This window comes from Dipteris shenzhenensis, chromosome 13 (genome assembly GCF_047967505.1).
Source record: "Dipteris shenzhenensis isolate YYH24624 ecotype China chromosome 13, Dip_SZ_1.0, whole genome shotgun sequence".
In the NCBI taxonomy this organism is placed as follows: domain Eukaryota; kingdom Viridiplantae; phylum Streptophyta; class Polypodiopsida; order Gleicheniales; family Dipteridaceae; genus Dipteris; species Dipteris shenzhenensis.
The window spans coordinates 53,843,933-53,858,465 of NC_141608.1; the positions used below are offsets into that span (position 1 = coordinate 53,843,933).

The following is a 14,533-nucleotide window of genomic DNA, read 5'->3' on the forward strand; positions in this document are numbered from 1 at the left end:
TTTTCTTCATGGGGATCTACAGGAAGAAGTCCATGTTACACAACCTCCTGGCTTTGAGGTTGTTAATTCTGAAAATAAGGTATGCCGGCTTAGAAAAGCCCTTTATGGTTTGAAGCAGGCACCCAGGGCATGGTATGCCAAAATTCATGCACACTTACTATCCCTTGGTTTTCAGAATAGTCCCACAGAACCCACTCTTTATTTCTGTGGGGGTGGATCTGATTTTTTAGTGCTAATTTTATATGTGGATGATATGCTCATCACGGGCCCAGATACTCAGCAAATTGCAGCTTTCAAGGCTGATTTGCAGCAGATTTTTGATATGTCAGACATAGGACAGCTCCATTATTATTTGGGCATTCAGTTTGCTCATGTTGAGGGGGGTATCATGATGTCTCAGTCCAAGTATATTGGACAGTTCCTTGATCGTTTTCAGTTTGAGGATTGCAAGCCAATCTCTACTCCAGTGGACCCTGGCTTCAAATTCTCAGCTCATGATGGAAGCGCACCATGTGATATCACTCTTTATCAGCAGGCTGTTGGATGCCTTATTTATTTATGTCACACCAGACTTGACTTGCAGTATGCAGTATCTCAGCTCAGCAGATTCATGCACATGCCCAGTTCACACCATTGGCAGGCAGTGAAGAGAGTCTTCAGATATCTTAGAGGCGCTCAGGATTCAGCCCTCTTCTATGGTGATCAGGGTTCACTTACCATGCATGCTTACACGGATATAGATGCACTCTCACGAAAGCCCACCCCAGATGCAGTGTATGTTAAGCCACAAGTTTCAGCCGTGACCACTGCATATCATGATGAGCTTGATGCCATGAGGAATCAATATGCCGATGATGCTGATTTTGCATGGATATATGATCCGTTAGTCACTGGACAGAGACATGAGCACTATACTCTCAAAGAGGGTTTTCTGATGATGCATGGCATATTGTGTGTCACGAAACAATTGAAACCAAAAGTGTTGACTGAAAGTCATGCCCCACCCTATGCAGGACGCAGAGGCATTGATGCCACCATCAAAGCTATGGAGCATTATTTCTTTTGGCCATTGTTGAGGAAGGATGTCGAGACATGCCTTACCTGCCAGAAGGTGAAATATGTCAGGACATGCCTTACCTGCCAGAAGGTGAAATATGACAGACAGAAACCGGCTGAATTGCTGCAACCTTTACCTATTCCCGATCGACCCTGAGCAAAAGAACATGAGGGCCTACGCACTGAATTAATTGCATAAGGGATAGATGCCCTAGCCCAGATCATCTTAGAAAAGCACTTTGCATAGGCTTCCCACATTTTTGGACCCTTTACACCATCACAGCCATACACAAGGCAGGAGATCCTATGAGCCCAAAAAATTATAGGATCGAAGCTCTGCAACCAAGCTAACCTCTGTGTTAAGTACCGATACATAGATCTTGGACATTCCTAGATCTATGTATCGGTACTTAACACAGAGGTTAGCTTGGTTGCAGAGCTTCGAGGATTCAAAGCCATGGGACTGGAAGACTTCCAAATAGATCAAGGGGGACCGATCATATACTTACACTCAAGGGTATAATCGAGGAGGCCAAGGCACGGAGACATAGGGTGTATTGTTGCTTTGTGGACTTCCGCAAGGCTTTTCACATACTGCCGAGAGCTCGACTCATCAGACGCGTACAAGACTTGGGATATGATCAGGAGATCCTCTGAGCAGTCATGGCACTCTATGAGAGAATCTCGAGTAGCGTGCAGATTGGTACATGGTGGTCAGAGGAGATTAAGAGCAGCATTGGGGTCAAACAAGGTCGTCCATTATCACTTACCTTTTTTTGCCTCTACATAGATGAGCTTGAGAGTTTTGTGGGGATCCTAGGAGGGACTCACTACTCTCTAGCCGGATCCTTGCTCAGATTCTTCTATACATAGATGATGTGGTCCTCCTATCTTCCTCAGCACAGGGACTCCAGCGACACCTAGATGCACTTCATACCTTCTGTGAGACACACGACTTGAAAGTCAACCTTGGTAAAACCAAAGTGATGATCTTCAACACATCGCGGGCAGCCATGCACAAAGAGCACTTTAGCTTGGATGGGTTGCCAGTGGAGGTAGTTGAATGCTACATATATATAGGGGTCCTATTCTCCGACCTAATCTTTACTATGCGACCAATGTTACAAGCTCGACTAAGCAAGGGGTACGCCATGCAGGCCAAACTCGAGCAACATTGCTTTTATTCTCACGTCCAGGACCCTCAAACCAAGACTCTTCTACTCTTCTTTTACTCTTCTCTTCGACTCTTTGGTTCGACCAGCAGGCATGTATGGCAGCCCTTGTTGGGGGCCAGATCTATCAGAGAAAAAGTGGGCTCGAGTTTAGAGACTTCAAGTTCTCATGCTTTTACACATGATTCGCAATAAGCCGTCTGTCCCACATTAGAAGTTTTGGCTAAGTTCGAGGCATCCCCACTACAGCTCGATGCAACATTCCACATCATGACATATCTCTTCCGCATTAGGTAGTATGGATCTTGCACCACATGGCAACATAGGCTTCCTTGGTTGGCTTTATTCTCCTCCGTGACACTAGTAGCAAAGGGTGACTAGAGGAGTTGCTATGCACGTACTTACAGATCCTTTGAGAGTCTGGGTCTCCAAATAGACAGACTACCTCCCTTACAGTATACCATGAGGCCCCCTCTATCCCACTCACATATCTAGGTCATCCGAGAGGATCTACTACAGTTACACACATTCAGGACTTGGTTGGCATCTCGTAAGCTCCCTGTGAAGCTCAACTTCTACGGAGATTATTACCTATGGATTTCAGCGGAGGGCTTCATCGACCCAGCAGGATGTAGAATCCCGTCATCTTGAAAGAGGTGTGTGAGCACAATGAAACCAAAATGTAGTTCTCTATTATTGATTGTGAGAGAGAGGACTCTCTCTTATAGAAAGCGGGAGAAGGTAGCACCTTCCCTACATAAGTGGCAATCAGCCCCTACATCAGTGGGAATCAGTCCCTACATCAGTGGGACTGGCCTAAATCAAAGGAACCTCCCATGTGGGGTTTTGGCTTACATCATCACTTAGGTCACACACTAGACACATCATAGCACTTGATGTGCACACACAAACACACATGTGACTCCCCTAGATGCACACATGCACCATAGAGCAAGCCCTTGATCATACTTATCCCAACATACCCTCCCTCAAGGGTTTCCCTCTTGCAGTGTCAAGGATACATCTAGTCTCATAGTTTCTCATGCCATCTCATGGTGGTTAAAGATAAATCTATGGCTAGGATCTCATGCTAGCAAGGATTCCCACGGGTGTGAGGTTCACAGAAATGGGATAGACAAAACACATATCACATGGTCTACATCATATGGTGACCAGAGGTGATTTACAAAAGACATAACATAGGATATTCTTTTTGGAGTACTACTCCAGGCAGAGAACCTCAAAATTTGACCAAGTGATGATAAACAAAAATTCAAAAGACGAAGTGCTTAAAGAGCATAGTCTTCATAGGCGGCCTCATCTTGTGGAGGCACATCAACTAAAAGTAGATAGGCAGTTTCTGGCTTTGTAGTTGCTTCCTTTTTGGGTTTACAATACGTTTCATGGTGATTGTTTTTGCCACAATGTTTGCAAGGATTGATCTTGAAGCAATCTTTTGAGAGGTGATTAGTCTTCCCACAATGTCTGCAAGGTGAAAACTTGCCCTTTTGAGTTTTTATGGCATAGGCTGTGTCATTGCCTCTCCGGAGTTCCATGTGCCTTTCTTCTTCTTGAAGAGCACTAATAAGACCTTCAAGAGTGAGATTAGGAAGATTTTTCAAAGTGGTAACAACATGATCATAATCTTCAGGCATACTTTTGAGCAATACTGCCATTGCATCATCTGTAGTGATTGGAGAGTTGATAGAAGCAAGTTGAGTCATGAGACTCCGCATGTGATTGACATGGGCAGCCAAGGGAGTGCCACTAGCCATCTTCAATTCAAAGAAAGCAATCTTAAGTGACAATTTTGAGATGTGAGAGCTAGCACCAAAAATAATATCAAGCTTCTGCCAAGCTTCAAAAGGAGACTCCAAATCAGAAATGTGATGAATATAGTCATCTCCTAAGCCAAGAGCAATAATGCCATAGGCTTTCTCCTCTCTAGCGGTTCTCAATATCTCAAACAAGATCTCATAGCATTCGGCCTATCCAAGGTGTCAAGAAGACTTCATTTGCTCCTCATCTTGTTGTCCCTCCCCCCTCACCCCCTCATTGTGCAAGCATACACTCTTTGCAAGGCAAGCAAAATTTTGTAGACTTATTCCCATCGAGACAAGGCTTAGGTTGGGTCTCAATGGCAAGCAGAAACAACAGTAAATAGATATTCAATGTCCAGAAGACACACTCACTTTGGCAACACTGAATACAGCTGAGCTTGATTTGAGCCCCAAAACAAAGGAAGGCTGTTGAGTTGTATAAATGGGACCCCTCCAGCAGACAGATGCTGCAGAAAATGTACAGCTATTGATGTTGTCTGCTAAGCTCTTCACATTTTGAAACTCAGCCTGCAAAGATAGTAATCTGCAACTTTATCAATACAAAGGTCAGCCTCATGACAAAATAGAAAGCTGTGCATTTAAAAAGATAAAACTCCTCTCACAAAATCTGTTGGCGGAAACTAAACTACTATGCCCACAGTTCAAGATGAACATGATTAGCAACCTTTGAAGAACTAGGCAATCCTGCCAAATTCAAATCTCTTATAGAGAAATTCCATATTTGATATTAAGGAAACATAGCCTTCAAAGTAGAAACTTTTAGAAACGTGTTCATGACTCCTATTCAGCACTATTGCTGAGAAGTCAATGGATTTGAAGGAAGGAATACAAAGAACATAGCCCTTTCAAGCAAAGACAGTTGACATTGGCAACCTTGCTGTGATAAAGATGGCAGATAGAAGCAAAATGCACAAGCCTTTGAATACAGCAGAAAATGGCATTGAAGATTTTTAAGAAATCTACAAAACTAACAACAAAAACAGACTTTTGAAATTGTTTTATATGGTGCACTTCCAAATGTTCAAAATTCAAACGATGACTTTGAAACCAATCCTTAGACAATGCTAGTAGATTCCAGAGTCACAACATAGTGCCCACAAGCAGGGTGCTTGTCGCATATAGAAACAATATCAGTATTATTATTATTTCTTCTCTTGTACAAGCCCAGCATTCCACATTCTCTCTTAGGAGGGTAAACTGCAACTATTGATCCCTCACAACAGTGTTCTGCTTTCGTTCACTGGATATCCAACTTTCAAATGCCTCACTTCACCCTCTCGTACTGTACACGCCTGTAGGCCATTCTATGGGCTATCCATAGGTGCCACTTATTCCTTGGTATGTGCCTTATAGGCCTGGTTAGGTCAGTAAATACATGTGGAAGGGAGAGTGTGAGAGCACACACACACACACAAGCAGGATTAGCAAACAAGAAGTGTGGGGATAAAAGGTATGTGTGTACCTCCCCTAGCACACAGTGAAGCTTTTATATAAAGGGATAAGGTTACAACACTAAGTACGGTGTACTTAGTGTACTTAACAAATAAAGTACTAAGTGTACTTAACTGTACTTGGGTGGCCATAGAGCCTTTACCCCAACAACCTCCCACTTAAAGGCAATATGCCCTCAAGTAAAAAAATAAATGAGGCTCAACCTATACCCATCAACTGTCGGCAATGTGCAAACCGCTCTGCAGGCAAGCCTTTTGTCAATAGATCTGCTGGATTATCATCTGTGTGAATCTTGACAAGCTGAATCAGCTTATCATCTATCACTTCCCTGATGAAGTGATACTTCACATCAATGTGCTTTGTCTTTGCATGAAAGACAGGATTGTGTGCCAACTGAATAGCACTCTGACTATCACAATGCAACAATGGAATATCACCTATAATGCCCAAATCTCTTACTAGCCGAGATAACCATAAGGCCTCTTTGCATGCCTCTGTGGCTGCAATATATTCAGCTTCCGTAGTAGACAAGGCTATGCACTGCTGCATCCTTGACATCCATGACACTGCACCTCCACTGAATGTATAAACATAACCGGTAGTAGATTTCCGGTTATCGGGATGACCAGCAAAATCTGAATCCACATAACCATACACCTTTGCATCTCGCTTGCCAAAGCATATGCACAACTCCTGTGTGCCCTTCAGGTATCTCATGATACCTTTCACTGCATTCCAATGCTTCTTGCCTAGATTTGCCATATACCTGCTAACTACTCCCACTGCAAACGCAATATCAGGTCTGGTAGCAACCATGGCATACATGAGACTGCCACAAGCTGAAGAATACCGAATCTTGGCCATTTCAGCCCTATCAGCATCTGAGTGTGGGCTGTCCATTGCACTGAGTTTCACATACGGAGGCAATGGAGAACTAAGGGTTTTCCCCCTTTCCATATGAAACCTGTGCAATACTTTCCCAATATATTCGGTCTGAGACAGATACAACAAACGCTGTCCCCTGTCTCTCCGTATCCGCATTCCCAGTATGTGATTTGCATCACCAAGGTCCTTCATATCAAAGGCCTCATGCAGTCTTTTCTTAAGGTCATTAAGCTCCTTACGAGCTGTACCAGCAATAAGCATGTCATCCACATATAAAATGAGAATGATTAAGCTGCCATTTGCAGCCCTTTCAGTATATAAGCAGTGATCGTCATCACTTCTCCTGAAGCCTTGGGACTTCATGAAGGTATCAAATTTTTTATACCATTCCCTTGGTGCCTGTTTCAGCCCGTAAAGGCTCTTTTTAAGCTTGCATACACTCCTTGCCCTTGACTGCAAATCCTTCTGGCTGCTGCATGTAGATCTCCTCATGAAGATCACCGTGAAGAAAGGCTGTCTTCACATCCATTTGGCATAATTCCAAATTCTCACATGCAACCAAAGCAAGTACAATCCTGAGTGTGGTCATCTTAACCACTGGAGAAAAGATCTCATCAAAATCAACACCATACTCCTGCTTAAAGCCCTTGGCAACCAACCTGGCTTTATACCTTGGCTTAGCTCCAGGTGTGACTTTCAATCTATACACCCACTTGCATGGCAGTACTTTCATGCCCTTAGGCAACTGCACCAATTCCCAAGTACCATTTTTATGGAGACTGTCCATTTCAGACTTCATGGCTAGTTCCCATAGCCTTTTGTCATGCATTTGCACGGCTTCCTTGTAACAAGAAGGTTCTCCACAATCTGTAAGCATAATAAAATCTGCTCCTGGAACAAATCTGTCTGACGGTTTCATTTGTCTAGTGGACCTTCGGACCCATTGGTCTTGCTGTCCAACTTGCTGCTCACCTAAAACAGGTTGCTGTTCTAGTAGATCAAGCTGCAGAATTATGCCTGGGAGGTCTTCCAAAGGTGGAATGTCCCATAGTACATCTTCCGCCACTTATTGTGTCCATAGCTTTGGACGGAAATATATTATTTTGGTGTCTTCTATGTCTAGCTGGTTCATTGTCTATTCATGAGTTTGCACATCTATCCTATGCACGTAAGTTTAAAAAGTTTGCGATTCCACACCCCACACCACACTGTGTGAGCTCCTAGGCTATTCTATCAGTCTTCCGCTGTGTGTACCCTCTGTTGGGTCATTTCTAACATGGTATCAGAGCCCAAGTAGGAGGCTCACAGGTGTAAGAGCTTGAAGGCTAGGACCTTGCTGAAGGATGACCCTAATTCAGAAGCTCTTGGGAATCAACTTCCACTTATGGAGGACAGTGCCCTTGCGAGAAGAAGGGTCACTCACGTTCAATCAGGTGCGTTCCGAGTTCTGGTCTACTGAAGGTTGAGTTTGTTCGACTTTGTTGTGTAGTTTAGCAGCAAAGATGTCGATCTCTTCATCCTCTTCAGCCCCTACTCTCCCTTCCTCCTCCCCCTGATCTCTTTCTTTCACCATCTCTAACTTTGCAGAGTCTAGGAAACTGGATGGGTCAAATTACCCAATCTGCAAGGTGAAGATCCAAAGTCATTTAGTGGCTCCGAAGCTGTGGAGATTGACAACAGGAGTGGAGGCAAAGCCGTAGGATATGGTGAACAAGGAGGGAAAGATACTCGTGCCTATAGATGGAGAAGAGCTCGAAGCTTGGGAAGACAGAGATGCCCATGGCTTGGCACTGATCATTGGGACTATAACGGACTCTGTACTTCCTCACATCTAGATGGCCGAGACGTCAATCAAGGCGTGGATCATTCTGAAGGATCTATACAAGACAGACAACACATCCCGGATCTTGCTTCTTCAGCATCAGCTATATAGCCTTAATATGGATGAGGGAGATTCGATACATGGCCACTTGACGAAGGTCAAGGTGGTGAGGGATCAACTGGCATCAATTGGTCAGAAGGTGGACTCCTGCCATTTGGCCTTGATGGTACCAAGGAGGCTACCTCGGAATTTCAAAAGCTTTGTTACGACTATGACAACAGGACAGAGGACCAAACCTCTGACTTTTGAGGAGTTGGGTCCAATACTGCGACAAGAAGAGGTCCATTACTACTACAGGAAGAAGCTAGGGAGAAGCTCCATAACGACACAAAGATGACAAGGCACTGCTGGCAAAGGATTACGCTGGCAAAGGAAGGGCAAGCCTAACGGTAGCAAGTCCAAGAAAGACGACTCTGATGACGAGGACACTTCCAAGAGGAAGCAGAAGAAGTGCTTCTATTGTGACACACCAGGTCATTTTGCGAAGGACTACAAAAAGAAGAAGGCGGATCAAAAAAACACAAGAAAGGAGTCCGCCAACTCAGATTCAGAGGGTGACACAAAGGCCAAAGCAAATGTGGTAATCGAAGAGTTGTTCTTGGTGACATCCTTGTGTGTTACTGAGGTCAGATATGCTGACCTAGAAACCACAGTGATGATGTCTGACATTGAGATATGGGTCGACAAGGAGTCAAATACCTTTGTGAAGGTGAAGGGCAGCATGGAGTGCTTGGTATCTTCCAGATGTGTGGCTATTGATACTGACACGAGGGTGGAATCCAAGAATTTCATGTTCATATGGATGATGTACTTCAAAAGGGGACAGTACAGGATTATGCAGGCTATTGGTATGTGCCTCGATGAGATGCATGGTTTGCTTTCAGAGCAAGCACACAGGCAGTACGACAATCTAGTATGTACTTGATGTTCTTCATTTGAGCCTTTATAGTATGCTATGGAGAGACTCTACTCTTCATTTGTCTCAAGTAATGCAAGATTGGAAGGAATTGGCCTTCTTTGAAGGCAGAAGGGGAAGTATGGGTGCCTCTTCATATCTCGGGCACAAATTGTTGGAAGGTGATGGACAAGGTATACTGAAAGAAGAGTACCTGTTTGAGAGCTCAGCGAGAGTTCGTGGTCCAGGTTATATGGAGATATTCATTTGCTGCAGACCATGCCAAAGTAAGGACGAGTTGAGATAGACCCTCAGAGCATGGTGCCTGAAAGACTCCACATTGTTCACTCATTATGAGGGAGAAAACTGGAATATCGTGGCGGCTGGACTGCTCAAGTTCGAAGGCGGGAACGTGACTGAAGGTGGTAGTGCCAGGAGGTGCTACCAAAGATGGACCTGTGTACCAAGATGGTGTGCGAAAGCAGAACCAAAACCAGACTTGATGGAGCAAGAGCCACTAGATGAAAAGCCAGGAACAGATTTCAACATCGAAATGTTCCAAAGGACTACGACAAGGGAGTTACAAGCGCATCCTCATCGACGTGGTCATTGGACCTGGATGTGTTGGTTAGAGGGGGTGTAGAATGGTCACCTTCCTATCTGTGAGCCCCTAAATGAGGAGTGCATCAAGGGGGTGGACGAGAGGTGGAATGACCTGCCACATGGACAGCATCTTGGCTGTCATGTGGGCACAAGACTCATGGTCGAGAGGGGGCTGCCACATGGGCAACACCTCAGAGAAAAAAAAGGCAGAAGGGCAGCCATGTGGGCAGCACACAGTAGCGTGGCAGAGGCGCAGCATGTCGTGGATGTGCGGGCTGGAACAGGCCCCTGATAAAGGCGCACAGGAGGCGGGAAAAGAGCTGGCACATGGTGCAGCATGGCAGGGCAAAGGCGCCTGCAAAGAGGACCACAAAATCCCTTATATAGGGCAGGAGAGCCAGCCAACTAGGCTGACCAGAAGGTCGGCTCGTTAGGGCTGGTCAGACTGGCCAAGTCGGCCTGCATAAGGGGCTGGGCCCCTGCATAGAAATAAGGGCAAAAAGTCCTGGTTTTAAGGGTCCCAAGGGGGCGGTTTTGCTGACTGAGTCGGCTATTTTGCCCCTCCACTGGTCGGTTTTTGCAGCAGGCCTTGGGCCTATAAAAGGAGAGGCCCTGTGCCTCATTCATCATTCAACAGCTCAGCCATCAGAGGAGCAGCAGGAGCAGCTATACTCACACCTCAGGCCTACATCTAGGAGGCAGAGTTGCTGCAGACTAGGCCTGGACCTTGGCTATCTTCTAGGGCAGCAAGGTGTTTGGATCTGGACAGAAAGTCTACAGAAGCTTGAGCTGGAGCACGTGGGCTTGAGTCTAGAGATAGCCGGCAGATAGGAGAAGTACCTTGTGGTAAGATCAGAGGACCACATCATTGGTGGGACTCTCGATCTCTCTCTTTTGTATTGTGTCCATAGCTTTGGACAGAAAATATATTATTTTAGTGTCTTCTGTATCTGGCTGGTTCATGGTCTATCGATGAGTCTGCACATCTATCCTACGCGCACAAGTTTAAGAAGTTTGTGATTCCACACCCCACACCCACTATGTGAGCTCCTGGGCGATTCTATCAGTCTTCTGCTGTGCATACCCTCTGTTGGGTCATTTCTAACACCAAGATGCTATCCTACTTGCAATGGTGGCAACCAAGCAACAACACCCTTGACAAAGCCTCGTATTCTCACAGAAAATTGCGTCAGTGTCCCAAAAGTAGATACTAAAGGATGTCTCCATTGCAACAACATATTTCTATGCTCAGCTAAATAATGACATATGCAGAAGAATGATAGAATACCATAAAGTTTACCTGAAGTTGCCAAAGTTTTAAGTTCATTAAATCAGAAGTCTCATAAACCCTTGCATACCCATCTGCAAAAACAGCAACCTGCAAAAGATGCCATAGAGAGTCCTTCAACCCCAATCTGTTTTCTCGATTATGAAAGTTCAATTGATCCACCAAAAACAACACATCCTGTTGACTTCTTTTTATAAGCCTCTTTTAAGCCTGCAATCGGTAACGTGTGGCAAGATAGAGACGTGTGGGTTCATTATGTGCATGGCAGTTTAAGTGCTTGCATGCAAAGATGCCATAATCTAATGCGTGCCTATGCCTACTTCCAATACAAATTTGAAATTGTGTTCAAATCTATGTCTCACGTGCACACACAAATGACAATGCAGCCAACCTCTCCCCCTCTTTCTTTCTGAAAATAGATCCACACACCAGTCACCACGTTACAATTCAAGCTAACTTTAATAAAGGAAATCATAATAAAGCTTCATCCAGTAAAGTGTACAAAGTACCACCATTTTCAAAGGCCATTCCTAAAAAATGCAGAGTTCCTTTACATGCAGGCTATGTTCCCCAGGGCCCACATGTAGGCCCCAAATGAGAAGCGTGAAGGGGAGTGACACCTGTAGGTATAAAAGGGGAAGGGGGATGAGCAGGCTGCCACATGAGCAGCACATTAGCTGCCATGTAGTCGGCATAGCAGGTTCCTCCTTGGTTTTATTTAGAGCCCATATGCAAGGCTGATCGGTCCTTGGCATTGCCATGGTTCTGCCCTTCAACGGGGCTGCTTATGGGCCATGCAAGTGGGGCTCAAGGCTTTCACAGATAGGCTGCAACAGACCCCATTATATGGCTGGGGATATGGAGACTTGTGCAGAGCTCAACCAGGCCCTAGTCGGCCAATTCAATTGGCCACGGCATCTGGTCTGGTCAGCCGCCTCAACCAATTCCTTGTTGGGGGATGTGTGATCAAGGGCTTGCTAGGTGCATGTGCATCCACTCGCAGTCATATGGTTGTGTGTGTGTGTGTAGAAGAGACACACTTAGTGCCATAGACCATGACACAGGTGATGATTTAATGCAAAGGCCCCCACATGGGGTGGTGCCTATGATTTAGGAGTTACATCCATTGATGTAGGAGAGGTAGTGCTGATTTAGGACACCCTCTCTCCATTTCTATAAAAGAGGGACTTCCCTCTCACAATGAATAGAACACCCATTTGAATATCTGATGTGTTCTCACTCACCTCCATGATGAAGCTCTCCTCTCTCCCCAAGTTCCAACATTTGGTATCAGAGCCTCCTTGAGTCCTTAGCCCATTCTAGCTTCAATATGCCACCTCATCATCTTCTTCTCCACCCTCCACCTTCTTCTTCATTTCTGCCCTCTTTGTCCCTAGATTTTGCTTAGCTCTATTCTCCTCCATTAAGCAACCATTCCCAAAGCCCTCTAAGCTGAAGTATCCTCTACTTAAGATGCACCTCTGACACCAAGCATTCTCTGGAATTTTGCTTCGTCTGCCCGTGCCGACACGTTCTCTGCTCGCCGAACTTTCATGCAATTTTGCCTACAGACACAACCATTCATCAATTCCTCTGAGCCACTAGTGGGCGACACTATGAGCTTGTTACTAATGAAATTTGAGCTCAAATGCTTGCTGGAGTAAGGAGAAAACACGAAAAAACCAGTCGGGATAGGCGCATCTCTCCACAATGACACAACACGAAATTTCGCCATTCCTCTCCCCTGGAAGTAGTCCTCAATAAGAGCTTCCATTTTCCTTTGAAAGCCCTCTCAAAGCTTTTATCTTCAGCTTCAATTGCACCCTCCAACTTCAGACTATTCAATTTGGGGATAATAGTGATATTTGCTTCTAATATGAACCAGTGAATATGGTTAAGTGCTAGAAAGTTTCATTATTATCTCAGTTATCTTTGGTCTTTTGGATGTTTGACCATTGGAAGTGATCTGAGGCATTTTTCAGACTTATCTTTGGAGCACTATCCTACAATTTGACAGTTTTGGTAAATACTCATGATAAATTTATGATATATTTTAAAGAATATGTTTGAATGCTATTTTGTGAAGGAATAGACACTGCCTTGTAAGAGGTAAGACCTTCCTAATGGCTAACATGAGTAAGATAGATAGTCATTGTTTCCATACTTGGCAGACCAAATTCATTCTCATGAAGAAAGGTCTATGGAATATTGCTTGTGGAAAGAAGAAGAAACCTTCAACAAGAAAAGCTGAAATATCTTGGATAGTAAAAGATGCAAAGGCTCTAGAAATTATTGCTTTTGGTCTTATTGATGACTATATTCATCACATTGATGGGAAGGACACTTCATATGATGCATGGAAGACACTTGGCATGATATTTGGTGCCAAAGATAAGCACTCAAAGATGAAGATACTTATTCACAAAATATTAGAATGCTTTTGTGGAAAGACTAGTCACATTGAGAAAGAGCTTGAAGACAAGAAGAAGATCAAGGAGAACAAGGAAAAGAACTACATCAACTAAGGTTTCAACAATGGCTCCTACTATAACTCAAAGAGAATGAAGCATATCTTGTGAAGAAGAGTTGCATCAACAACAAAGAAAATCTTGCTGAAGGAAGAACTCCATCAACAAATGAAGAACCTTTGCTAGCATGAGATCCTAGCCATAGATTTATCCTTGACCACCATGAGATGGCATGAGAAACCATGTGACTAGATGAATCCTTGACATAACAAGAGGCAAACCCTTGAGGGGGGGTAATGTTGGGATATGTGTGATCAAGGGCTTGCTAGGTGCATGTGTGCATCCACTAGCAGTCATATGGTTGTGTGTGTGTGTGACATGTGTAGAAGAGGCACACTTAGTCCCATAGACCATGGCACAGGTGATGATGTAATGCAAAGGCCCCCACGTGGGGTGGTGCCTATGATTGTGGAGTTCCTATGATTTAGGAGTTACCTCCATTGATGTAGAAGAGGTGCCACTGATTTAGGACACCCTCTCTCCATTTCTATAAAAGAGGGACTTCCCTCTCAAATCAATAGAACACCCATTGCTACATCTTTTGTGTTCTCACTCCTCTGGCCACAATGCATCTATTATCCCCCATGTTTCAACATTCCTAGCACAAGAAGGGGTCGATTAGAGAGAAGCCGCATGCAATAGTGGAGTCCCCTCCTCAAAAGGATCAAATCACCTCGTCCATCCTATGCGAGAGGGAAGCCCGCCTCTTAGGGCACCAATAGATGGAGCAATGGAGGGTGATTCAGGGTGTTATGGAGGACGATTCAAACCCGTAGCAGAGGCACATCAGATGGCTCTTAGGCTAGAGCAGATGGTTCTTGTGTTGGAGCAGCCTCGCGATACTGTGGAGCAAGGTTTGGAGCAAGTAGGAGCTTGGTGGAGGTAGGCACAGATCAGTTCTTGGTACCGTGACCAGCCAGCCCAACCGAGT

The 14,533-nt window shown here is 44.7% G+C and overlaps 1 protein-coding gene across 1 annotated transcript in view; it reads right to left on the reverse strand.

Annotated features, from left to right (window-relative positions):
* SEH1H (Transducin/WD40 repeat-like superfamily protein) overlaps positions 1 to 14,533 on the reverse strand; it is a 90,564-nt gene that overhangs the window by 61,560 nt on the left and 14,471 nt on the right. Inside the window, exons 4-5 of the mRNA XM_087383649.1 lie at positions 11,087 to 11,164; positions 4,421 to 4,576 (exon numbers count right to left, since the gene is read on the reverse strand). Coding sequence (XP_087239775.1) covers positions 4,421 to 4,576; positions 11,087 to 11,164 — 234 coding nt within the window. The remainder of the gene's footprint in view (positions 1 to 4,420; positions 4,577 to 11,086; positions 11,165 to 14,533) is intronic.